This window comes from Suncus etruscus, chromosome 6 (genome assembly GCF_024139225.1).
Source record: "Suncus etruscus isolate mSunEtr1 chromosome 6, mSunEtr1.pri.cur, whole genome shotgun sequence".
NCBI lineage: Eukaryota > Metazoa > Chordata > Mammalia > Eulipotyphla > Soricidae > Suncus > Suncus etruscus.
The window spans coordinates 18540630-18566025 of NC_064853.1; the positions used below are offsets into that span (position 1 = coordinate 18540630).

General features: G+C 35.8%; 1 protein-coding gene across 1 annotated transcript in view; it reads left to right on the plus strand.

Moving 5' to 3' along the window:
* Positions 1–14782, plus strand: part of LOC126011645 (cytochrome P450 2J2-like) — a 59046-nt gene extending 44264 nt beyond the window's left edge. The window contains exons 4-6 of the mRNA XM_049775462.1: positions 5096–5283; positions 7409–7547; positions 14604–14782. Of these exons, the coding sequence (XP_049631419.1) occupies positions 5096–5283; positions 7409–7547; positions 14604–14782 (506 nt within the window). The remainder of the gene's footprint in view (positions 1–5095; positions 5284–7408; positions 7548–14603) is intronic.
* The last annotated feature ends 10614 nt before the right edge of the window (positions 14783–25396 follow it).

Consider the following 25396-nt stretch of genomic DNA (forward strand, 5'->3'; position numbering starts at 1 on the left):
GTGACATTAACTCAGGATTACTGAGGGAAGCAGGGGTTTAACTTACGATTTCAGCTCTAGGAAAGCCCTAACACTATTTTTTTCACTTTCTGTCTTTTTAAAGAATTATTATTAGTAAGGTAAATGTAAAAGGATTACCACGCTTTTAGGGTTTATGCCTTAGTTATACAACAATACTTCACTATACCTACCATTAATCTGCCAATATCCCTTTAACATTATCCATATATGTCTCTTTCCCACGCATTTGTACCTAACTTCTCTCTTCAAATGATAATGCCAGTTCTGAAAGAATAGACAAGGTTTATTTTCACTGGCCATGTTTATCCTCTGATTTATTTCCTTATATACTATATATACATGATATCACCTGGAATTTATCTTTTCTTATATGACTTATTGTAGCTAACATGACATTGCTTTGTTATTAGTCATGTACATTACCTACCTCCTTTTTCATTGCCCAATGAAAAACACAAATGCTGATTTATAAACCACAGTTTAGCTTCATCATATTTTATATTTATCTTATGTAAAAATAGGCATAAAAGCAAATTCAATATCTTTAATAAAACTAGAGGATCCTTCTGATTAATATATAAACAATATTCATAATCTTGAATCTGTGCGATTTTCTGTTCTCTGGAAGTTTGCTAAATAAGTGAATTCCTACCATTTTCTCTCAGTTTTCTTCCCTAACAGCACATTAATAAAAACATTAATTTATAATCAGAAAAAGAGATTTCACTCGTTATCTGGAGTGCAAGTATAGTACCACACATAAGAACGATGTTGACAAATTGAAACTTCCAAAATTAGAAACATGATGAGTTTTTATAGTTTATGAGTGTTTTATAGTTTTAGCCTATAGACTCAAGTAAACTTATCTAGAAAAAAAACTGAGTAATGTATAGATAAAAATATGAAATTTACCACAAAGAGTGGTGAGTTCAGTTAGAGAAAGAACTACACTAACAACTATCATGACAATGATAGTGAGACAAATAGAATGCCTGACTCAAAGACAGGCAGGGAATGGAAGAGGAGAGTGTGGGAGGGCACTGGTGGCAGGAAGGTTGCACTGGTAAAGGGGTATACTTTTTGACTGAAACCCAACTGCATAGGGAGGTGGCGTTAGAGGTAAGGTGTCTGTCTTGCAAGCGCTAGCCAAGGAAGGACGGCAATTCAATCCCCCAGCGTCCCATATGGGTCCCCCCAAGCCAGGGGCAATTTCTGAGCACTTCGCCAGGAGTAACCCCTGAGCATCAAATGGGTGTGCCCCCCCAAAAAAGAAACCCAACTACAAACATGTTTGTAACCACAGTGCTTAAATAATGATATTATTAGAAAAAAAATTGAGTAGGACATAGAGAAAATCAATTTGTTCATAATGATAACAGATGTTTATGTGTTGAACATTTACAATGTTCCTTTGCATTTCATGTAATTAATAAATGTCAACTTTAAGGTGTATTTGTGCATATATTTTTATTTTATGATAAAGGGCACTGAAGGGGCTAGAGAGATAGTATAGCAAGTAGGCTGTTTTCCTTGAAGGTGGCCAACGCAGAATTGATTCTATATGATCCCTCCAGCCAGAGTGAATGATTCCTGAGCACAAAACCAGAAGTAACCACTGAACACCACTAAGAGTGACTCAAATATAAAACTAACCCCCCAAAAAATCAAGACCCTGAAGGACAGATAATTTACCTGACTATTATTGAAACTCAAATCTATCAGCTCCACTAAAAATATTATACTTAAGATTTGTACTATGTCCAAAAAGTCACAAAAAAATTTTTTGTAAGACCTCAGAGAGTAAAGTGGTTAAGATGCTTGCATTGCATATGGCCAACCACTTTTCTAACCCTATCACCAGTTGAGGTATCCCAAGATTGCCTTGAGTGATCTCTATATACAGAAACTATATGAGAAGTCATTTTGATTTTCATCTAACCATACTAACAGTTTTCCTGCTCTTGAGATGATGTTGTCCTCAGTTAATATTCTTTCTGGGGAAACCATAAGGAAAGTTTTATTGCCACTGGGGAGTATCGTTCCATGTCAACTCCTAAGATGATGCCCACAGTACTGTGACAACCAAGATCCCTGTAAATAAACCATTAAACATTTTATTTTCTAGCATAAAGAAGACACTACTTCAAGCTTTGATGAAGAAAACTTCATCTGCACCACCCTGGATCTCTTCTTGGCAGGAACTGAGACAACTTCGACAACACTGCGATGGGCTCTGCTTTATATGGCCCTCTACCCAGACATCCAAGGTAAATATTTCTGACTGGGTGTCTAGGCCAAGAAACAAACGTGCCATCTAGTTAGGGGTCAAGGAGTCTCAAAGAATGGATAGTTGCTTCAGTCGATCAAAACTTGAGAGCAAGCAAATTCTTCAAATTTTTAGTCAGGATGTTAATGAATCCCTACATAACAACATCCAACTATCTCTTTTCCTCAGAAAACTCCAGGAGGAGTAAGAAAACCGGAATTGACATTGTTAGGATTTTCAGGAGAGAGTTTAGTTCTCATAGGCAATTGGATTCTAATCTTCTGTCATTTTATATGAGGACTTCTCATTGCCTTATAGATAAAATTATCTTTAGATAAACGGATCCATGTAGAACATCTGCTCTCAGATGTGCCTCTTCTTTCAAGTCTACTACAGCCCCTGCCATGGTGTCCTCCCTGAGCTGCAGGTCACTTTTTTCCACTATGGATCCAACATACCTCCACTTTTTCTACTATAATGAATTGTCCTAATTCCTCTATTAGTTAAAGAATATGCTCAAATATATTTTCTTCTGAAGTGTCCTTATGCCTTTAGGAAACTTTAGGATTTTCTTCTGAGAAAATGCATCACTATGTGCTTATTACACAAATTCTTTAATGTTCTGAAGCCCATTCAAAACTTGAATCATGAGACTGGAGTGGTGGCGCAAGTGGTAAGGCATCAGTCTTGCCTCCACTAGCCTAGGACAGACTGTGGTTCCATCCCCCAGCATCCCATATTGTCCCCCAAGCCAGGAGCTATTTCTGAGTGCATAGTCAGGAGTAACCCCTGAGTGTCACCAGGTGTGGCTCAGAAACTAAAAAGAAAAATAACTTGAATCATTCCTTCTTCAATCATTTCTTCTTCTCCATCTCCATAGCAACTTGAACACTTAGAAAATGGAATTTGTCAGAAGGCTTAATAATGGTTAGTTACTTTGGGTTTACTATATTATTAATAATAGTAATTTATTAATGGAACATGAAGTCAATATAGTGACTCACTGTCAACTTTTTTATCTAAAATAAAAGGAAAATTGACTCGAGTATTTAAGTTGCACTAGGGATGAGATTATACATCAGCTATATTTAACTGAGGACAAAGAAGACTGAATGAGAAGACGGTCCAATACACTGTTATGGAGAGATGTTGGTAGTTTTTGCTTATTTTTATTTGAGAGCTACATATCGTAGTGCTTATGGGCTACTTCTGGTGTATTGCTTAGGGGTTACTTGTGGTTGTACTTGGAGAAATATGCAGAACCAGTTTTCAAATTTAAGCCCCTTATAAAGAAAGTATGCAATCCAAACTTGGAGTCACTTTCTAAGTCTATGTAGTGGTTCTGATGTGAAAGCCTATGCTCTTAAAAGTTATGAAACTACAAAGTTGTAAATTTGAAAATGAGTATGTTTCATTACTGAAATATAGTCATGTAAACTAATGATTTCAACTTTTTAATTTGCTCATGAATCTTTATATTTCATATATAAACATACATATGTTTACTGTGTGTACATATTTAGGGGTCATACATCATAATATAATAATGTGTTTAGAATTATGAATAACAAGTATTAACTTTAAAATCCACAAAATTATTGTATGATGTTGTTTCTGCAGTAGACTGAAAACAGCATAAAATTATAGTATACTCATAATTTCACCACAATATCATTCATAGTATCTAAGGGAAGCTATCCAAGTGATATTGATGAAATAAATATAAACAAAGTATGACCTATCTATAATATGAAATACAACTTAGCCTTGTAAAGGAAAGAAGTTTCTGACACATACTAACACAAGAATGAACTTGAGGAAATTAAGAAATATTTGATAACTCAGTTTTAACATGTCAACTACCATGTAATCCATTTAAATGTCTAGCTTAACAGTCAAATTCAAATGTGGAAAATCAAATGTGATGGCTAAAAGTTAAGATAAGGGCCTCATGGGGAGTGAGATTCAATGGTACATATTTAATACATTTCTGTAGATTGAGGTCTTCAGAGTGAGAATATATGTAATATTATTAAACTATATATTAAAAATTATTAAGATTATATTGTATTACATGTATTTTGACATAATTAATAAATTTTCCTAGTGGGGTTTTGGTTATTTTAATTAGAATATATTTCAGCTTAGGGAAAAAAATTCTATTCATTCTCTACAGAAGTTGCCATTCCAACTTCCAACTTTTACTTGTCCTCAGAATAATTGGCAGAATAATAGTTGGCAATCTCAGGTGGCTAACCATTAAGCTGCTTTTTAACAGAAAATAGAACTCTTACTGTAAAGGTGTGTTCCAAGTATTACATAGCCATGCTACATGAATCACCCAGATACATGTCCTGTGTCCTGTGTCCCTTGGAAATCTAGCTCTTGTTGTCTTTAGCTAGAAAATCAAGTTATTATTTCAACCAGTGAAATAAAAACTTATGAATAAAAAAATGAAAATCTTATAATAGAAAAAAAACAGATGTAAAAGCACAATCAGCACTTTTTTGTTATTATCTAAAATATCACATATAGATCTTAGTTTTGATATTAAATAATTTTAAGATAAACATTTATTAATTATCACTCACAAAAGAAAAACAATTCTTAGATTTAATAAAACCAGGAGCAGGAATATTGTAAAATGAGGAGTTTTGTCTTTTCACCACTTCCATTCTTATATTCCTCCTGATAAATTTAGAATTGATGTGTGATAATGATTTTAGCCATTTTGATTGGATCCTAAATTAAGTAAAATCAAATGAAGTTATGAGTGATTGAATAATCAATTCTTCTCTTTTTTCCCAGAAAAAGTGCATGCTGAGATTGACAAAGTCATTGGACAGATGCAACAGCCAACCATGGCCCTCCGAGAATCCATGCCCTACACTCTTGCAGTGGTCCATGAGGTGCAAAGAATGGGCAACATCATTCCATTGAATGTGCCCAGAGAATTGGCAGCCGACACTACCCTGGGTGGATATTACCTGCCCAAGGTAACTAGAGGCTCCCATCCTCAGTTTTCAAGATTACCTTTTAAATGCTAAGAATATAGATATGATACTCTTACTCTAGCATGTCACATAAAGAGGAAGAAATTTATATTACACCAGATATTATACTAGAGGGATTTTGAAAGCATATGTTTTTGGAACAAGGGTCAACTTGCTATGAATAACTTGTAAAGGAGAAGGAGATCCCTAGTTGAAACATTTAATCAAAGATTGGCTTTGGTCAAAGACTGGCTTTCTTATATTTGGGAATCCTCAACATTTCCTATATGATATGACTCTGTGGGATGCAGAAGGCAGAGTTTGTGACCCTGTTTTGCCATGAATCTTTTTCTTCAACTTGGCAGAGCATCTTGCATGCCAGATTTATCACGGAAAATTCTGCCCAACTCTATATTTAAAAAGAAAGGAGTGATCTGAAGCTATAAAATAGCAGGTGAGGTATGCCTTGTATGCACCAGACCTGGGTTTTATCCCTAACATCACATAGGGTACTCTGAGCCCCACCAGGGGTCATCCCTATATACAGAGAAAGAGCAAAAATAATCCATGAATATTACCAGATATAGCTTTAAAAAAGAAGAAATATTTGATACTCTTGTACCAATTATTATAAATGCTAACATTTCTAGAAAAATATTTCAATTTATAGTTTCCAGCTTTTTCTAGACCCCTTAATAGGACCCCTTTAATAAACAGCCCCTTAATAGGACTATATGACAGAAAAGCAATTCCAGAGTGTGCAGTATTAATTATTAGAAAGATAAATAAAGAACCAGCAGTTACAAAGACATTATTATGCACCTTAAAATATACAAGTTCCTGACAAATGTGTTAATTAGACCTCAGAATAGCTAGCATTCTCATTTTATGATTGGGAAGTCAAAACTCAGTTATTAGAATTGTATGATCCCTTCACTACAGTGACATGAGCTCTGAAGTTCTAATTCTTTGTTCTATGTCATATTCTGTCTACAGGTATTGCTTGATTTGACTTTAAAGCATTTCCCTGCAATCTTTCTCTCTTGGTCTATGTTAATTAACTTCCCTGATCACAAGAAAGGAAACTGCTTTCCCTCCACACATCCTCACTGGTGGTCAAAGCAGATGGCTTTCACCACTTATCAGCCCCACTAAATATTCACAGAACCCATTGGTGAGCCCCTATAGTTCCTGTTTATCTGTTTCAGAGTAGGTCCTTTTCTGGAGATAATCTCAAGGAACAGAAACAGAAAATTCAGTTATTGGGTACCTGCAGGGATAGTTCCCTATGGACCCAAATCAGCTCTTGAATGATCGTGTACACTTAAAATTAAAATAAATAAAGCAAAACAAAATAAAAATAATAAAAATTTCATTATATACAAAAATAAAAGACAAGATCTATTCAGGAAAATACATACACACCAGCCCATCCTGGAATAAGGAGCAAAGTTCAGGGGTCATGGTCCTCAAAGGGAAAGTCGATAATTCACAGAAAAATGAGAAGAGAAAATATTTATTAAGCAATTGCTTGGTTTTGATAATTAATTTTGCTCCAAGAATTTATTCCAGTTTAACCAGGTTCCTCTAATAAAAATCACTTTATTTTAATAATAACAATAATAATATGTATTTTATGATAATATATGTATACATATTATAATATGTATAGGCAGTATTATATGCATTGAGGAATACAGCTTCCATCTTAATATATGGCTAATCCTCGCCATAAAACTTTTCCTGCCACTGCATATTCAAATTCATTTCCTCTACCTATGCTTCTCATTATCCACAGGTAACCACCATATATTTCACATTCTATTTTTCACCATAAATTTTGTTGTGTTTTGCTAATTTATTTGCACTTATTTTTCAATATATCTATAAATAAAACCATCTGGATTTTTCACTTTCTGATCCATGTAGTATGATCACTTTATATTTCATTATTTTGCCCAAAAAATTCATGTTTCATTATCACTGGTAAGTTTTCCTTCTTAATGTAGTCCATGTTGTCTATTCAGTCATCCTTAACTTAGTTTCATGTTTTAGTAAACAAAAGTATTATGAAAATAGGAATGTAAATGTTCTTTTCAATTTGTCTGAGTTGTTGCATTTTCTTCAGGGGACCCTGCTCATGACCAATCTGACTGCATTGCACAATGATCCTGCAGAGTGGGCCACACCTGGTACGTTTAATCCAGAACATTTTCTGGAGAATGGACAGTTTAAGAAGAGAGAAGACTTCCTGCCTTTCTCCATAGGTGAGTTGTTCACTGTGGTAACTTAGCACAATAAAACCACTCAGGTTGGTATCTACAACTTCTATCTAGCCAGCAGTATCAGTTACAAAGAATGAGACAGATTGTGTGGCATATTTTAGATATAAATTAGCCGTGATAGCTCCCAAACAAGGGAATGAGTGAGCATCTTATGCACCACTGCAACTCTCCACCATAGATCTCCATTTCCTAAAGCATATGCTATTGTTTCTGTTAACATGTACATTAAGAGAAAGAGCTGGGATATTCAAATAGCTGTAGCTTAGCCTAGCTATGGAATGATACACAACTTGAAAGCATAGTTAAATTTTAATATTAGTCATGGGAATTTTTATTCTCTTCTGTGATCAGTTTGCAAGCCTCATTGTAAACTTAAGGAAAAGTGTTTTATGCAGAACTACCCTTATTTTTTGTTTATATTTTGAATTAAATCATGGAGAGATAATGAGTTAAATAATTGTTAATAGTTGAGTTACCATCATACAATGTTCCAGTACCTATCCCTTCACCAGTGTTTTTTCTCAGTTACTTTCCTGCACCTCTCCAGCCAAATTTATGACAATGTCTCTTTCTTTCTCTGTCTCCTCTCTCTTTCTCTCTCTCTCCCTCTCTTTTTCATCTCCTTTTGTCAGAACAATGCTTATTTTTAAAGAAATAATTTCCCACAGTAATTCATTGTGGGAAGACTATTCAGAGTTCATCTCACAGGCCTTTCCTGTTCTTCTTCCTGTCACCTTTGGCTTTACCTGGAATGTCTCCAGAAATCATTGCCCAGCCTGATACCTCCTGCTGCTGACTGCTTCTCAGAATTCCCTGGCAGTGCTTCAGGCTTTCTGAGTTTCTAGGCTCTTGCTCTCCTCTAAAACAGATTTCATTCTCACTTCATTCTGTCTTCCAAAAAATTGGGACAGAACTTCAGACATGGTATTTACACATAAAGTAGACACTTTCCATCTTTACACAATCATTGTCATGGTAGTTGTCATTGTGACTAGTGCTCTAGCTGAACGCATGGTTTTTTGTGTCAAGCTTCATGTCATGAATTGGTCCTCCCAGCATACATCTCTATTGCCATATTCTTTTATTTTTCTTTTATCCTGGAGATGAATGAGCCTATTCTGTCTATCCCTCTTCCTCAGGCTCATTACACATAGTATAATATTCTCTATTGTCATCCTTGAATAGGAAAATTTTATGACTATTTTTTATAACAGCTGCATAGAGTTCCATTGTGTACATGTATCACAGTTTCTTTAGTCACTCATCTGTTGTTGAGCATCTGGGTTGTTTCCAGATTCTGGCTATTATAAATAGTGCTGCTATGAACATAGTAGTGCAGAGGGCATTTTTGTATTTGTTTTTGTGTTCCTAGGGTATACCATTAGGAGTGGTATTGCTGGATCATACAGGAGCTCAATTTCCAGCTTTTTGAGGAATATTCATATTGTTTTCAAGAAAGGTGGAACTAGACAGCATTCCTGCCAACAGTGAATGAAAGTTCCTTTCTCCCTGCATCCCCACCAGCACTGGTTGTTCTTGTTCCTTGTGATGTGTGCCAGTCTCTATGGTGTAAGATCATACCTCATTGTTTTGATTTGCATCTCCTGATGATCAATGTTATGGAGCATTTTTTCATGTGCCTTTTGGCCTTCTGCATTTCATATTTGAGGAAATGTTTATTCATTTCCTCTTCCCATTCATATCCTCTCCCCATTTTTTATGGAGTAAGATGTTTATTTTCTTGTTAAATTCTGTTAGTAACTTGTATGTCTTGGATATTAACCCATTATCATATGGGTTTTGGGTGAATAGTTTCTTTCATTCTATTGATAGCCTATGTGTCCTAGTCACTGTTTCTTTTGAGGTGCAGAAGCTTCTAAATTTAATATAGTCCCATTAGTTTATCTCTGTTTCCAGTTCTTTGGACATTGGTGTTTCTTCCTTGAAGATGCCTTTAGTCTCAATGTCATGGAGTGTTTTGCCTATGTTTTGTTCTATATACCTTATAGTTTCATGCATAAAAGGTCTTTAATAGAGTCTTTAATTCATTATGATATTACCTTTGGGCCTGGCTGACCAGTTGTCCCAACATCATTTATTGAAGAGATTTTCCTTGTGCCATTTTGCATTTTCAAAGATTAATTGCTTGTATGTCTGGAGTCCATTTTCTGAATAGTCAAGTCTATTTCTTTGATCTTAGGGTCAGTCTTTAGTCTAATGCTATTCTGCTTTGATGATTATTGTGATCTGTAATACAATTTAAAGTTAGAAAAGTGATACCTCCCATTATTTCTAAGGGTTTTTTTTTTTTTAGCAATTTGTGGATTTGTTCTTCAAAATGAATTTCAGAAGTGCTTGATCCACTTCTTTGAAGACTGTCATGGATATTCTTAGAGGGATTGCATTAAACCTGTACAATGGTTTGGGAAGTGTTGCCATTTTAATAATATTGATCCTCCCAATCCATAAACAGGGTCATGCTCCATTTCCTGTGTCCTCTTTTATTTCTTGAAGCAGTGTTTTGTATTTTTCTTTGGATAGTTCTTTGGATAGTTCCTTCCCTCTTTAGTTAAGTGACATCAAGGTATTTGAGTCTCTGTGGTACTATTGTGAATGGGATTTTTTAATGTCTATTTCTTATCTATCATTATTTTTATATAAACCATTTATTTTTGTGTTATTTTGTGCCTGCCATTTTTCTATACAAATCTATAGTTTCTAGATCTTTTGGTAGAGTCTAATAATACTAAATATAGTATTATGTCATCTGAAAACAGTGAAAACTTGACTTCTTCCTTTTCTCTTTGGGTCTCTTGATATCCTTGATATCCTTCTTTTTCTTGCCTAAATGTTATAGCAACTACTTCCAGTGCTATGTTGAATAGGAGTGGTGAGATTGAGGCAGCCTTATATTTTGCCAGATTTTAGAGGAAAGACTTTCATATTTTCTCCATTGAGCATAATATTTGCCATTGGCTTGAGATAAATGGCCTTGAATATATTGAAAAAAGTTTCTCCCATTCCCATCTTGTTGAGAGTTTTTATTATTAATGGTGTTGAACCTTATCAAATGTTCATTTCATATCTATTGATATGATCAAATGACTTCTTTTTGTTGATATGGTGTATCACATTGATTGACTTGCATATGTTAAACCATCCTTACATATCTGGGATGAATCCTATTTGATCATGGTGTGTGACCTTCTTGATGAAACATTGTGTAGAAATTCACCAGTATTCAGAAGGTCATTGCAGTAAGCTGCAAGTCTACCTGCTGATAAGTTCCTGCAAGCTTTCAGAGACCCAGGGTTGCCAGAGCTTCAGAGCTGCACACTGCAGAGACCCAAGGCTGCCAGGTCCCAGTGCTGCAAGGCTTATAGGGGCCCATGAGTCCCAACTGTAGAGTGGGCCTTAGGCCCACCCAGGAACCCCAACATGTAGAAACCACCTGCCCTAGACTGAGAGAGAGAAAAGAGAGAAAAAGAAACCAAGTACATTTTTTTATTCTTCCCGGAATCTGAGGCCTGCTGCCACTGCCAGGGGGTTTTGAGAGAAATTACTTTGAGAAAATCTATTACCCTTTGAATTTCTGTAGTGTCTAGTAATCTTCCCTGTCTCATTTCTAATTTAGTTTATTCAACTTCTCTCTACTTTTTTGTGAGGTTGCCTAATTGTTTTTCAATTTTTTTTATTTTTTTCAAAGAACAAACTCTTGCTTTTATTAATCTTTAGAATTGTTTTTTGCATTTCTAGTTTATTAACTTCCTCTTTAAGTTTTATTATTTCCTGGGCCTGGGGAGATAGCACAGCGGTGTTTGCCTTGCAAGCAGCCGATCCAGGACCAAAGGTGGTTGGTTCGAATCCCGGTGTCCCATATGGTTCCCCGTGCCTGCCAGGAGCTATTTCTGAGCAGACAGCCAGGAGTAACCCCTGAGCACCGCCGGGTGTGGCCCAAAAACCAAAAAAAAAAAAAAAAAAAAAAAAAGTTTTATTATTTCCTTCTGCTGCCTATTTAGTTCTTTTTTTGTTTTGTTTTGTTTTGTTTTCAAATTTTTAATTTGTGCCATTCAATTGTTTTTTTAGGCCCCTTCTTCCTGATGAATGATTGTAAAGCTATAAATTTTCCACATAATACAGCTTTTGCTTTGTCCCACAAATTCTGATAATTTGTGTCTTCATTCTCATTTGTTTTCAGAAATTTTTTTATTTCTTCTTTGATTTCATCTCTGACTCACTGGTTGTTCAATTAAGTTGTTTAATTTCCAATTGTTAAAGTTTTCTCTGTGTCTATTTGTCATTCATCTCTAATTTCATTCAGTGTATGATGATCCGAGGAGGTAGTTATTACAATTTTTTCTCTATTGTATGGAAGAATGTTTTATGGTCCAGCATATGTTCTATCTTGAGAATGACCCATGTTATGTTGTATAAGAATGTGTATCCAGTTTTCTGGGTTGGAGAGCCCTATATATAACAACTAAGCCATTATCTTCCATTTCTTCCTTCAGAGCTAGTATATTTTTGTTGGGTTTTAGCCTGGTTGACTTAGCAAGGCGTGACAAGGCAGTGTTGAAGTCTCCTATGATTATTGTGTTGCTATTGATATCTTTCTTCAAATCTGTCAGCAGTTGTTCTAAATGTTTTGGTGGTTCCTCATTGGGTGCATATACGGTATGTTTATGAGTGTGATTTCTTCCTGGTACATATCCCTTGATTGTCCCTTATTGTCTTTTTAAGTCTAAAGTCTGTATCATTTGATATAAGTATGGCTACTTCAGAATTTTTAAGGGAGATTTCTTGCTTGAATGATCTCCAGCCTCTGGTTTTGAGTCTATATTTTTATTGATTATTCAAATGTTTTTCTTGGAGATAGAAAACTATTAGATTCAACATTTTGATCCATTTTGCAACTCTCTGTCTCTTAACTGGTGTATTCAGTCCATTGGCATTGAGAGATGATTGACATAAGATTTAGAACCATCTTTTTGTAAGACTTTTATATGTTTGTTGGGTTTGCCTTGCCTTAAATAGACCTTTCAGTTACTTTTTTTAAGATTGGTTTTGAGTCTGTAAAGTTCCTCAGTTGTTGTCTATCTGTAAAGCTGTGTATTTTTCCTTCAAAGCTGAATATGCCTGGCTAGGTGAAATATTTTTGGTGAAGTATTCATTTCATTGAGAATTGTCACTATATCCCACCACTGCCTTCAGGCCTTGAGGATTGCTTTTGACAAGTTTGCAATAAAACTTAAGGATGCTCCTTTGTACATTATTTCCCTTTTTAATTTTGCTGCTTTTAGTATTTCATCTCTCTTTGAGGGATTCATCGTTTTGAATATGACTTGGGTATTTTTCTTTGGATCTGTTTTAGCTGGTACTCTTTGAGCATGTAGTATTTGGTTGCATGCATTCTTTAGCTCTGGGAGTTTTTCTGCAATGATGTTCTTGACTGTTGATTTTTCATGAAGGTTTTATTCCTGTGCCTCTGGAACTCCAATGTTTCTTATGTTCTTTCTATTATCTATTATATATTATCACAGACCTCTATTTTTATCTGTTCACATTTTTTGAGGATTTTTTCCATCATCTGATCATTTGTTGTAAGGCTCTTTCCAGCCTCTTTTGTTGTATGGAGTTGTTATGCATCTAATCATCCAGATCATTGATTCTATGTTCAGCAGCTGTTACTCTGTTGGGGAAACTTTCCAGGGAGGTGTTCATTCTGGCTACTAAGTTTGCTAGCCCTGGTATTTCAATTTTGAATTTTTTTATTTCGAATTTCATTTCCTCTTAATGCTTATTTGAGGTTTGTTCTGTTCATTCCATAGATTCTTTGAGTTCCTTGACCATCTCCAAAGTCCTCCCTAAAGTCTTTCTCAGAGAGGCTATGTAGGTGACTGGTACTTGGGTTTTCAGATCCATCATCTTTATTTTCTAAGTATGGTAACGTTCTGCAATGCTTTCCAATAGTGTTCTTTGCAATGTGTTGTAATGTTTTTCATATGTATTGTGCTATGTATATTGATTATGCTATAAGCATAGTTACTCTGCTTTGCTCTGTGGCTACACTCCTATGTTTTTGTGTCTCTGGGAAAGAGCTCCTCTGACTCACAATACAGCCAGGGAACAAGTACAAGCATACATTAATGATTTTGCAAGAATATTTATGTATACAAGAAACAAAAATTACAAAAGCATTGGACAGAGATACAGAGAGATAGAACAGATATTAATGATTGCCTTGCATATGGTCAGCCTGGATTTATTCCCATAACACATATGGTTCCCTGAGTGCCACCAGGGATAAGAGGCCACAAAACAAAACAAACAAAAAAAATAAATAATTAAATCTATAGAGTAATATCTATGACAGGGGTAGGATGGGAGAATACAATGTCAAAAGTGATGCTGCATATCATAACGTTGAAAAGGGAGTTGTTAGAAATATGGAATTACAAATATATTTTGCAGCTTCCATTGTCTGCATTTTACTTTTCTTTTCACACCTTTCCTTTGTGAAGAACATTCATTATTTATGTAGAAAGGGGTTATTATATGCACCTAAAGGAAATGGTGATATTCAGAGCAAGGTATTACTGTTCAGATGAAGTGAGAAAGGCATGAGGAAGAGAAAGCAGTAGAAACATATCTGAGGTTTCAAAATACTAATGATGGTGGTGGGGTTTGAAAAACAACTATACAAAATTTTGTTGATTTGGTTGTAAGCTTTTACATAGTTAATGATATTTCAAATTCTTTCAGCTAAATAGCACTTTGTAGATTAATGCTCCAGGGACTCCTTATTTGGTCCCACATCTGGTTCTTCCCACTTGTGCCTCTCTCTACCTGACCGAAAAGGCACCAGAATTGGGATTCCAGATGGCCACAATCTGCTTCGGTCAACCCAGATATTTTATAGAGTAGATGAGTTCCTGACAGAGATCTGTTGAAGTAGAGCTTATGCTTCCTTTGGCAGGACACACAGGAAGTGATAAGAAATTTACTGAGACTCACTTTCTTTATGCTTTTTTCTTGCAGGAAAGCGTGCTTGCCTTGGAGAGCAGTTGGCTAGGACTGAACTGTTCATTTTCTTCACTGCACTTATGCAGAAATTCACCTTCAGACCCCCAGACAATGAGAAGTTGACCCAGGAGTTCAGAATTGGAATTACCATTTCCCCTGTCAAATATAGAATTTGTGCTATTCCTAAGATATAGGGGCCCGGGACAAGAAGAAAAGGCCCATGAACTGTATCTGCTTAGAATCTAGGAGATATAATGAAAGTGGTTCTCAAGAAAGATGGGGAAAGTGGACTCAGAGAAAACAGTCTCAAATCCTTGATTTTTTTTTCAGAAGTCCCCACCAATGTAGCTCTGTCCATGACAAATCATTTTATTCTATGTATTTTTTATGCTTTCTATCAGGAGATGATAGGAGGTCATTATTTCCTCTCTAATAAAGACGTGTTTTAAGAATCAAAGCATATTATCAATTTTAAGGGATGTAAAAAGCATAAAGCAGTCTGAAAACTCACAGCTTAAACCTGTTTCTTGCTGCTTCCTTCATATGTGATCACTATACACTATGGAGATTGCTCAGGTCTTTCAGGGAATAGAGGGATGAGAGGAGAGGAAGTCAAAACCTCCCATGTTTGCTACTGTTGATATGTCCTCAAAGGTCCTGACATAGTAGCCCTACTTAGCATTGTTTCTCTGAAGAAACTATTACCTTGGTTTATCTAAGATAAGACTGTGTGGACCAAAAATGCTTTTACCCCTTTCTGTAAAATTTTGTCACATGTGGTATTATATGATCTGTGTATTATTCTATGCTTATATTAATTAAATTGTGTTAATTGTGACCATAATTAATCCTACATTGAAAATGATTGGAATTCTTGTCTTTAAGGAAAGCCTATTCCTTGAAATATTCTGTGAACTGTTTTCAGATGCTTTTACATAATGCTTTATGAAGGGGTAGGTATATTTTCTTATAACTAAAATGTAAGGTTTTTAAATATCAAGTATTAGCAATGTAAATTCAATTGGATCTAATAAAGTTTTCTATAGAAGGAAATCAAAATATAATTCCTTCTCATTCTTCTATGTGAGAAGATAATGCAATAGGAATAGAAGAACAGCTGATAATGAGAAAGCACACATGCTTGACAGCAATTACAGTACACAGACATAGACACACACATACACAAACACACATGATAAAAGGAACAAGCCCTGGAGATCTTTTCCACTAAGGTAGTCTGACTTGAATAATTACATAGCTTTGAATACGCAGGGTTTTGAAGACCCGGACTTTCCCTTCATGTTTTTTGGGTTTTTTTTGTCTGTTTGTTTGTTTTTGATTCAGAGAAAATGAAATCTGTTAGAATTCAGCCTCCAGTTCAAAGCCAGAAAACTGGAAAGATACGGGTCTGGAAGCAAATGTAGGTGTAGGAAATAATCCAAACATTCTAGTATAAAACACGTTCAGGAGTTCCAGCACATAAGCCTTCAGCTCCTAAGAAGCATGAAGCTCAGAGGAAAGTTTAGTCACTGCCAGCGCTTATATTACTGAAGCAACGGGGCTTATCTATTTTCTGAATTAATATAAAGGTAATTTTTTTTTATTTAGTCACTGCCAGCTTTTATATTACTGAAGCAATGGGGCTTATCTATGTTCCTCTCTATTATGTCACTAAGGCCTAGAATAGTTGGTTACTGTTGGTAATCACAACAGAGTTGTTGAAAAACAAATTAACAAAATGTTATCTCACTTGTGGTTCACATATCAATCAGATGTTGATTTGCTTGATGTCAAGCAAGATCAAAGAGTCTTAGACTCTGGTCATTGTTGATGTTGCATAACAAAACCATCATCAGTAGATTTCACCTTCTCAAAATATAGAAACAGGAGTCAGATCAGTGACACAGCAGTAGACCATTTGCCTTGCAAGCAGCTGACCTAGGATGAACTGCAGTTTGATCCCCCAATGTCCCATATGGTCCCCCAAGCCAGGAGCTATTTCCGAATGCATAGCCAGGAGTAACTCCTGAGAGTCATTGAATGTGGCCCCCAGAAAACAAACAACAAAAAATAAAATGTCTTTGGGTCAGGAAGATAATGCAAAGGGACAAAGAGCAGTTGAGTATGTTTTACATATATAGGTCTCGACTTAGTCTCCAAAATATGTGGTCCTCTGAGCCCCAAACAACATGGAAGAAGTAGGTTCAAAAGAATGCAATGTGTGAGACAAAATATGAAAAAATCTACATGAGTATTTTAGTAAAATTATTTTATGATTATCAGGAATTAATAAGAAATAAATAATAAATTTATTATTATTTAAATAATAATAAATAAATCACATTTATTTTATAATAAATATATCTAGGATTTATTTATGTTCATAAAATAAACTAGATTTAATATTACTCACTTGACTTAAACGGCATTGTCTGCTCAGGAAAATCTAGGTCTGATAAGTAGTGTGTTTTCTCTTAAAAATCTTTTTTTTTGTCCTTGATTTTGAGTCACATCAATCATTTCTGAGGGTTTAGTTCTGGCCATATACTCAGGGATAAGTACTAGCAATGCTTGGGAATTTCTATAGGAAACCGGTTGGCCACATATAATACAAGCACCCTACCCTCTAGCTCTAGTTCCAAAACCTTTTCATTTTCAATTCAACTTTTTCTGGCACTTACATTAGGTTGAAATTAACATTAAATACACATCACCATTCTCTCACCATATCTGCCTGCTTTCTTGTTTGTAAGTTTTACTATTCCTTTTCATATCACTTGTGATAATTCACTCTACCTGTTAAATTTTGTTATATGTGATACGGTGGTATAATCTGTACTATTCTGTATATATATGTGTTAAGTATATGTACATGTGTATATATCCTTTTACATGATACTTAAAATCAGTGTTCATATAAATAAGCTCTATATTTGTGTATGTGTGTGTGACCTGGTTTGTATATCACTTGTAGCTTAGCAACACTACGATATTCTTTAGAGAAACTAAGTCCTCACATCTCTGCAGCAGAAACCAAAGCACCAAAATCTCAGAGCAGAGGATGAAGTCTGATCAGCAGCGATGGAAGATTGGGGGATGCTAGGCAGTGTCCATAGTTGTTAGTGGAAGCTTGAGATTAGTTTGTAGAACTACTTCCTGTTTTATCCTTGAAGATATCTTTCATCGGGTCCTACAAATGTAAGTCGGTTGTCCTCCAACCTACATCTAAAGAGTTTTTATGTTAGAGTTAAAATTTTACATAAATATTGTCTTAATTATTTCTGTTGTTACCTTTATTCTTCAGGCTTAAACATTTCTATTTCTAAACACAATACAACATTTTATTTTATTACACCTCCAATTTTCAACAAAATTAATTTCCCTCTGTTCCTCTTTGTTGAAAGGTTTGTTCTCATGAATGGGTATTGATGTTATAGTTAATTTTAAGTGTCAACATGACTAAGCCACAGGACAGCTAAATATTTGGTCAAATATTCTGGTTGTTTCCGTATTTTTTTCTTTTCTTTCTTTTCTTTTTGTTGTTGTTATTGTTATTGTTTTGGGGACACACCCATTGACACTCAGGGGTTACTCCTGGCTATTTGTTCAGAAATCGCTCCTGGCTTGGGGAGACCATATGGGACCCTGGAGATCGACCACGATCCGTCCTAGGCTAGCACTTGCAAGGCATATGCCTTACCTCTAGCGCCACAGCTCTGACTCTGTGAATATTTTTTAATAAGTTTAAACTTTAAATATATATATATATATCCCATGAATATTAGAAGCCATCCTCTGCAACCATCCCATACTAAGCTTCTTCAACATGGAATGAATTTACAATCTTATAATTAAAATAGTTTTGTCAAAAAGAACATAATGCCTGAATGTATCCAAGTAGACCATTTCAGGCTGAAAACTCTCTGGTCTTTTTAAACTATGGATGGGCAGATTGACTTTTTTTACTTGAAGGTACAGTAGTCTTCAGTCACACCTGATACTTTCCTACATTAAAATGGCTCAGTTTCACAAGTGAACCTTCTCAATCCACCAAGTCACAAACTAACCCAGCTTCATAGTTCTTGGAGGACATAGACCCCAAATTTCATAGTGCTCTCTCCCTGGTAGTACTGCAGCAGACATGATGGGAAATTTGCATAGCAGACAACACTAAGCTTAAGAAGCATAAAGAATAACTTCAGTTTCAGCTAACACCACCTCAGTAAATCCTCAGTCAATGACTATAGTAAGATAAAACAAGTTGACATTTATTGAGCTATTTTTATAATTCCATTTGTATTTGTGTTGTAACAAGCAATATTGTTTATGGTTGAGACCAGGATTGGTCCTCGAGCAGAGATAGGAGTAGCCTAGAGCACTGGCAGGTGTAACCATCCCCCAAAACAACAACAACAAACAAGCAAAAATCTTGAGTAAATAACAACCAAACTCTTCTACAAAGTTCCCCCAGAAAATAATGATAATGATTCTTCCCAGGCAACCCAGTCCAGATGGATAGTTCATCCTACACCCTTTGAGAAAAAGGCCCCTTATTAGACTGACAGCCACAATTATTTTCCACATATATAAAGCCTAGACAGCCTGTCCAAGTGCAGTAGCATGGCATCTCAGTATTTTATAGTAGATGTCCAGTAGTAACACTGAACATCTGATCGGAAAGTTACATAGAAATCTATCAAGCTCAGTGAGTCTAAATAATACAAAGGCTTAACTAGCAACAAGCACAGTAGTAAATCCTTAGTGACTTTAGTAACCAAATAGAGAGAGATAACAATAATTTCAAATTAATTTTTGTCTAAGTTTCAATAATTCCATTTGCCTGTGTTATAACAAAAAATATGAAGTTAAGTTGTGTGTGTCTGCCTGGAGGTAGGCTACAATGTTAGGTGGAAAATTGGGGACATGGGCGAAAGAAGATCACACTGGTAGTGGAATAGTTGTTTGAACATCGAAATAATTCTTTTATGAACAACTTGGTAATTCATGGTGTAATAATAATTTTTTAAGAAAGAATGTTTATCACTTGGATAGACCTTTCTTTTTGAAGTCTTCTACATCCAACAATGCTGTACATTTACATCACTGTCAAGTGGGTGGGTTTCATGGTTCTTTCTTTAGTATATCCAAAGAAGAAAAATCAATGACCTTAACAGCTATGATGATTGGGAGATGACTCATATCATAAAGCATAGGCTTAGCAGGCATTAGTTCTGGTTTTGGTTAACGGAACTTCCAGTACTTCATAATCCGACTCTTGCATCAACAGGAATTGTCCTGTTCAGCCCTATTAGGAGGCTCTGTTAGGCACCCTGAGACTTAAAGACTGGACCTGATTACCAAACTGTCAAGACCATAGCACCTGGCAAAGATTGACTTGCAAGTGGCACCTGCATCTGCTAGATATCTAGATAACTACTAGAATATCTAGTAGATATTCTATTAAAGAAGAATATCTAGTAGAGTAGATATTCTATTCTGAAATATCACTGGGACTACCCAGTGGTATTCCCAACACCACTGGGAATTGTCACAACAGCAACTTTCCCATCCCCCTCAAGACACCATTGATATTGTCTCCAGAAGACTACTTTGAATATAAAAGCAGTGCCACTCTGACAATAGAGAAATTGAGAGATATATTTCATGGTAATCAAATCAAAAGAAAACTTTAATAACTCTTCTAATTGTAGGCAAATTTGACACCAATGCATGGTGTTAGAAAGAGGTGCATATAGTTGACTATTTTCCAAACACCACTTATTGAAGAGGTTTTCCTTGCTCCACTTTGTATTTCTTGTTTTTTATTAAATATTGATTTATCATATTCCTGAGGATCTGTCTCAACGTATTCAAAACTATTCCACTGATATGAGGATCTGTCTTTATTTCAATACCAGGATGTTTCAATAATACCACTTTGTAGTACAATTTGAAGTTAGGGAAAGTGATGTCTCCCATCTTCATTTCCCCAAGGATTGCTTTTGCTATTCACACACGTTATTGTACCAATAAATGTTCGATGCATTTTAAAAATATATCATGTCATCCTTATAATAGTTATATTAAATATATATAATCTTTGAGAAATTACTGCCTCTGTAATGATGTTAAATCTTCCAATACATGAGCATGGGCTATATTTCCTTTTTCTTATGTTCTCTTTTATTTCTTGAAACAGTGTTTTGTAGATTTTTGTATAAGTCTTCACTTCTTTACTTTAGTTGATTCTTAGGTACTCAATTTTCTGAGGCACAATTGTAAATGGAATAATTTTTTACATAATACGATTTCTTTTCTCTCATTATTTGTACATGTAAAAACCATGAATTTTTGCATATTAATTTTGTACTCTGCCACTTTTCTACATAAATCTATTTACCTATAATTAATTTTTGTATGTCCTGAGGATTTCCAAATATAATATCAAGTCATCTGCAAACAATAAGAACTTGACTACTTCCTTTCTATCTGGATGCCGTGGTTATATATTTTCTTGCCTAATTGCTATTGCATGTACTTTCAGTACTATATGAAAAGATGTGGTGACAGTGGTCAGTTTTGTCTTGTACCAGATCTTTAATGTCTTGCTTTGAATTGCTCACATTTTTAAAAAATTACTTTGGAAACTGAAATTCGCAAGCTGTTATTTGTGTTGTCATTCATAACTATTCCAGCACCACACCCTCCACCCTGCTGTCATTTCTCCTTCAACACTGTTCCAGCATACAACACTCCCCCACCACACACACACACACACACACACACACACACACACACGCAAACACAAACGCTAAAACAGAACAGTCAGAAATGATTCCTGACCTCACAGTTTTGGAACAAGCTCCCACTCTCAAATATCAATATGAAATCTCATGTGTCCTAATTTTTTCAAGGAAATTTTAAATTAAATAATCAGTATTGCAGTGTCCAGAGGAATAACACAGTGGGTAAGGCACTTACCTAGTACACAGTCCACCCAGTTTCAATCCTTGGCTTTCCATATGGTTTTGCGAGCACATTTAGGAGTGACTTTGAGCTCAGAACCAGGTAAACCCTGAGCATCACCAGATCTGGGCCCCGACTCTTTTAAAATCAATACTGTTGATTGAAAAATATGCCTTACTTGTCCTCTCAAATTCTCTTTAAGAACTTGTTGTATAAGACTTTAAAACACTTCAGCTATATTATTTTTTAATATTTATACAGTATTACTTCTCCAGGGTGACAGGTTTCATATAACAGGTTTTAATCTACATTAAAAAAATCACTTGTTATAATCAGAAGGATTACCGTTGTAAGTAATCTGTTAATGATTTATTAATTTACTCAGGAATACGTATGGCATATTAACCAAAGGAAGTCTAATAATTTCTCTCATTATGTAATTAATAGTACATTCTGTTGCTTAAATTTTCTTTTGTGATGATAGAAAACAAATCTGTATATAATGTTGCATTGATCTCTCAACTTCTCTCTCTTTCTCTCTCTCATTTTTTTCTGATTTTCTTTACCTTTCTTCCTTTTTGTTTTCAGAGTAGCTCCATGATTTAGAGAATAGGTCTGTGACTCACAAAGAACATAAGGAGCGAAACACAAAATGATACTGAAGACCAATGCCAGGACTCCCTGTTCACATAGTTATTTACTTTTGTATCACTCTTTTAAAACAATAATCTAAATCATTCCTTGAATAAAATGTATATACATAAATATGCACGATCCTTCAAAAGGCTTTTCATAAACGTTATCACTTCTAAAACCTTTAGAAATAAATGCCTGTGCTGACTGGCATTTTGACTTAGGAAAACAAAAACTTCAATTGGTTTGTTTTCAAAATTTTAAAGCATTCAAGCGTGTGTGAAGTGTGTGTGTGTGTGTGTGTGTGTGTGTGTGTGTGTGTGTGTGTGTGTGTGTGTGTGTGTTTAAACCTGGTGGAAGGCTGGTGGCATAAGGAGATTAGAAGGAAGAATCTTAGCAAGTAGACAAGGACAGGAGGAAGGTAGCTTCCATCAATGCTAATTAAGGTCTTCTTAATACCAGGATTTCTGCCAGGAGCTCCAAAAATTACAGATATCCTTACAATACAAGAATTCATTTATTCATGAATCTGGTCCAACATCTCCTTGGAAGAACCGAAAAAAGTAAAGCAACATCACTTCCTGTTTACCCAAAGCCCAGTTGCAAAAAAAAAAAAAAAAAAAAAAAAAAAAACCAAGGGTCAAGTAAGTTCCCTGCTCCAGACAAAGCCTGCCCCAGAGTTGGGCAAATTTCCTAGGAATCCCTGTGACAGGCAGCAGACATAGAAGGAACGGAATGAGCAGCCAATCTGAGTTCTGGGACTGGGACTCTGCAGGCACCACCCAGGAACTAGCCCAAGAGCAAAGTCTCGCCCAAAGGGGTGGGACTGGAGAGGTGGGGGCTGGACAGCATTCTGCTCTGACCACACACTACGAACAGAATAAACAGAATTCCCAGCCAAGGTTTCCCTGGAGATCTGCTCCCTGCACGCACTTTCCTGCTGGATGTAATCGCCTTCATGTTCCTTGTTTATTTCTTCGGGAATCAGAGCCCCAAGAACTGCAACCAGAGCCCCAGAGCCTACCCTTCCTGGGATACTTAATCCAGATGGGCTTTAAACAGAGCAGATTCAGTAGGTTGGAGCGGCTGGCAATGGGACCTGGGTGGCATCCTGACCTTGATCAGCAGGCATTAAAGCCATGTTCTTGACTTCCTTGCTTTTCACCAAATTAGAGAATATTTTGGTCATTATTTTTCAAGTATTTTCACTCTATAATCTCTTTCTTTAAGGACCCCTTTGCACCTTGGTGTTAGAAATATAATGTCTTTAGTTTCTCAAACATTGATCCAAAGGATTCCTATCTGTTCTTTTCAATTTTTTTTTTAATCTCTTGTTTAGATACTTTCTGATGATCTGTTCTCATTTTTTTGTTTTGTTTTGTTTTTGGGTTACACCCAGCAGCCCTCAGGGTCTACTCCTGGCTCTATGCTCAGAAATCGCCCCAGACAGACTATATGGGATGCAGGGATTCGAACAACCGTCCTTTTTTGCATGCAAGGCAAATGCCCTATCACTGTGCTATCTCTCTGGCCATGATCTGTTTTTATTTTAAGTAAAGTTCATTTAATCTATTTTAATTTAAATATTTTTAGTTCTAAAATACCTCTTTGGTTTTTATGTGGTGTTTTGTTTTGTTTTGGAGCCACACCCTCCAGCCTTTAGGGATTACTCCTGGCAGGCTCAGGAGACCATCTGGGAAGCTGGGAACTGAACTCAGCCTAGATGGCTGCATGCAAGATAAATACCCTATGCATGTGCTATCACTTCAGCCCTCTTATGTACTTTGTTTTGGCAACACCCGGTGACACTCAGGGGCTTGGGGGACCATATGGGATGCATGGGGGATCGAACCACGGTCCGTTCTAGGCTATTGCGGGCAAGGCAGGCGCCTTATCCCTTGTGCCACCACTCCGGCCCTCTTATGTACATTTTTAAGAATGTTTTTCCTTCTTGTGAGAATGTTGTAATTACTCAACAAGACAAATTTAAGTCACAATCTTAGCTATTTTACATTATAGCTCCAACATCTACAGCATCTCAATATTGGTGTCAACAGTGGGAATTTTCTTTGTTGTTGGTGTAGCAAGTATCTTTGAATACAGAGTGGACATTTTTTGATATCTTATCAGACACTGTGTTAATCGTTTAATCCAGCAGACATTCAATCTGCATATTCAAGATGCCCAAAGACCTGTGTAGACAATAAAATCTCACCATGCTCTCCTCCTTCTCTTTTATTAACATCTGGATGGTAGGGGCCTAGAGAGATAGCATGGAGGCAGGGTGTTTGCTTTGCATACAGAAGACAGTGGTTTGAATCCCTGCATCCCATATGGTCTCCCGAGCCTGCCAGAAGCGATTTCTGAGCATAGAGACAGGAGTATCCCCTGAGCGCCGCCGGGTGTGACCCAAAAAAAAAAAAAACAAAACAAAACAAAACAAAACAAAAACCATCTGGATGGAGCAAAAATAAGGCAAGTAGCCTCTATGTTATCAGTTGGAAGTCACATCCCTACCTATATCTGTTTTATGGAAAAGGGCAAATGCTTTTGTTGTTGTTGTTGTTGTTGTCTTTATTTGGGTGCCACACCTGGTTTTAGAGGCTACTCCTAGCTCTGTTTCTCTGACAATTTCACAATTATCAGGGTCTGTTATATTATTTTATCTTTTATGCTTATTGACTATGGGATTGACTTTATTTCATAGAGCTACTTTTTCCACATTATTAGTATCAAGATTAGCAGCAAGAATTAAATGTTGTAATTTGATTCAATCGTGTCTGTAATAGAAAAATGATAAATGCTCTTTTTTTTTTTTACCATCAAGATAGAAATGACTAGAAATAATAGGTTAGTGATAAAACCGAGGCTGGAATCCAATACTAAGCTCACAAATTTTCATCAGGGGTATTTAATTTTAATTTAGACAGAGTTGCTGTTAATATTTTGATGGCATTACTATTGCTATGGTTGTTATTATCTGGGTCAACCCCTTAGAAATGCTCTGGGGCCCCTTAATTTTCAGGTCCATCAGTGCCAGGTTTGAACCGAAAGCCTCACTTATGCAAGGGTCCAATATTTGAACAAAAAGAAAATGTCTTTTTAATTTTTAGGCACCATATGGGTTAGCAAACTGTTGATGAAATGAGTTTGTTTGGTAGTGAAATGTAATATCAGAAAGTTCTTGACTAAGAAGCTCTGGGGATATT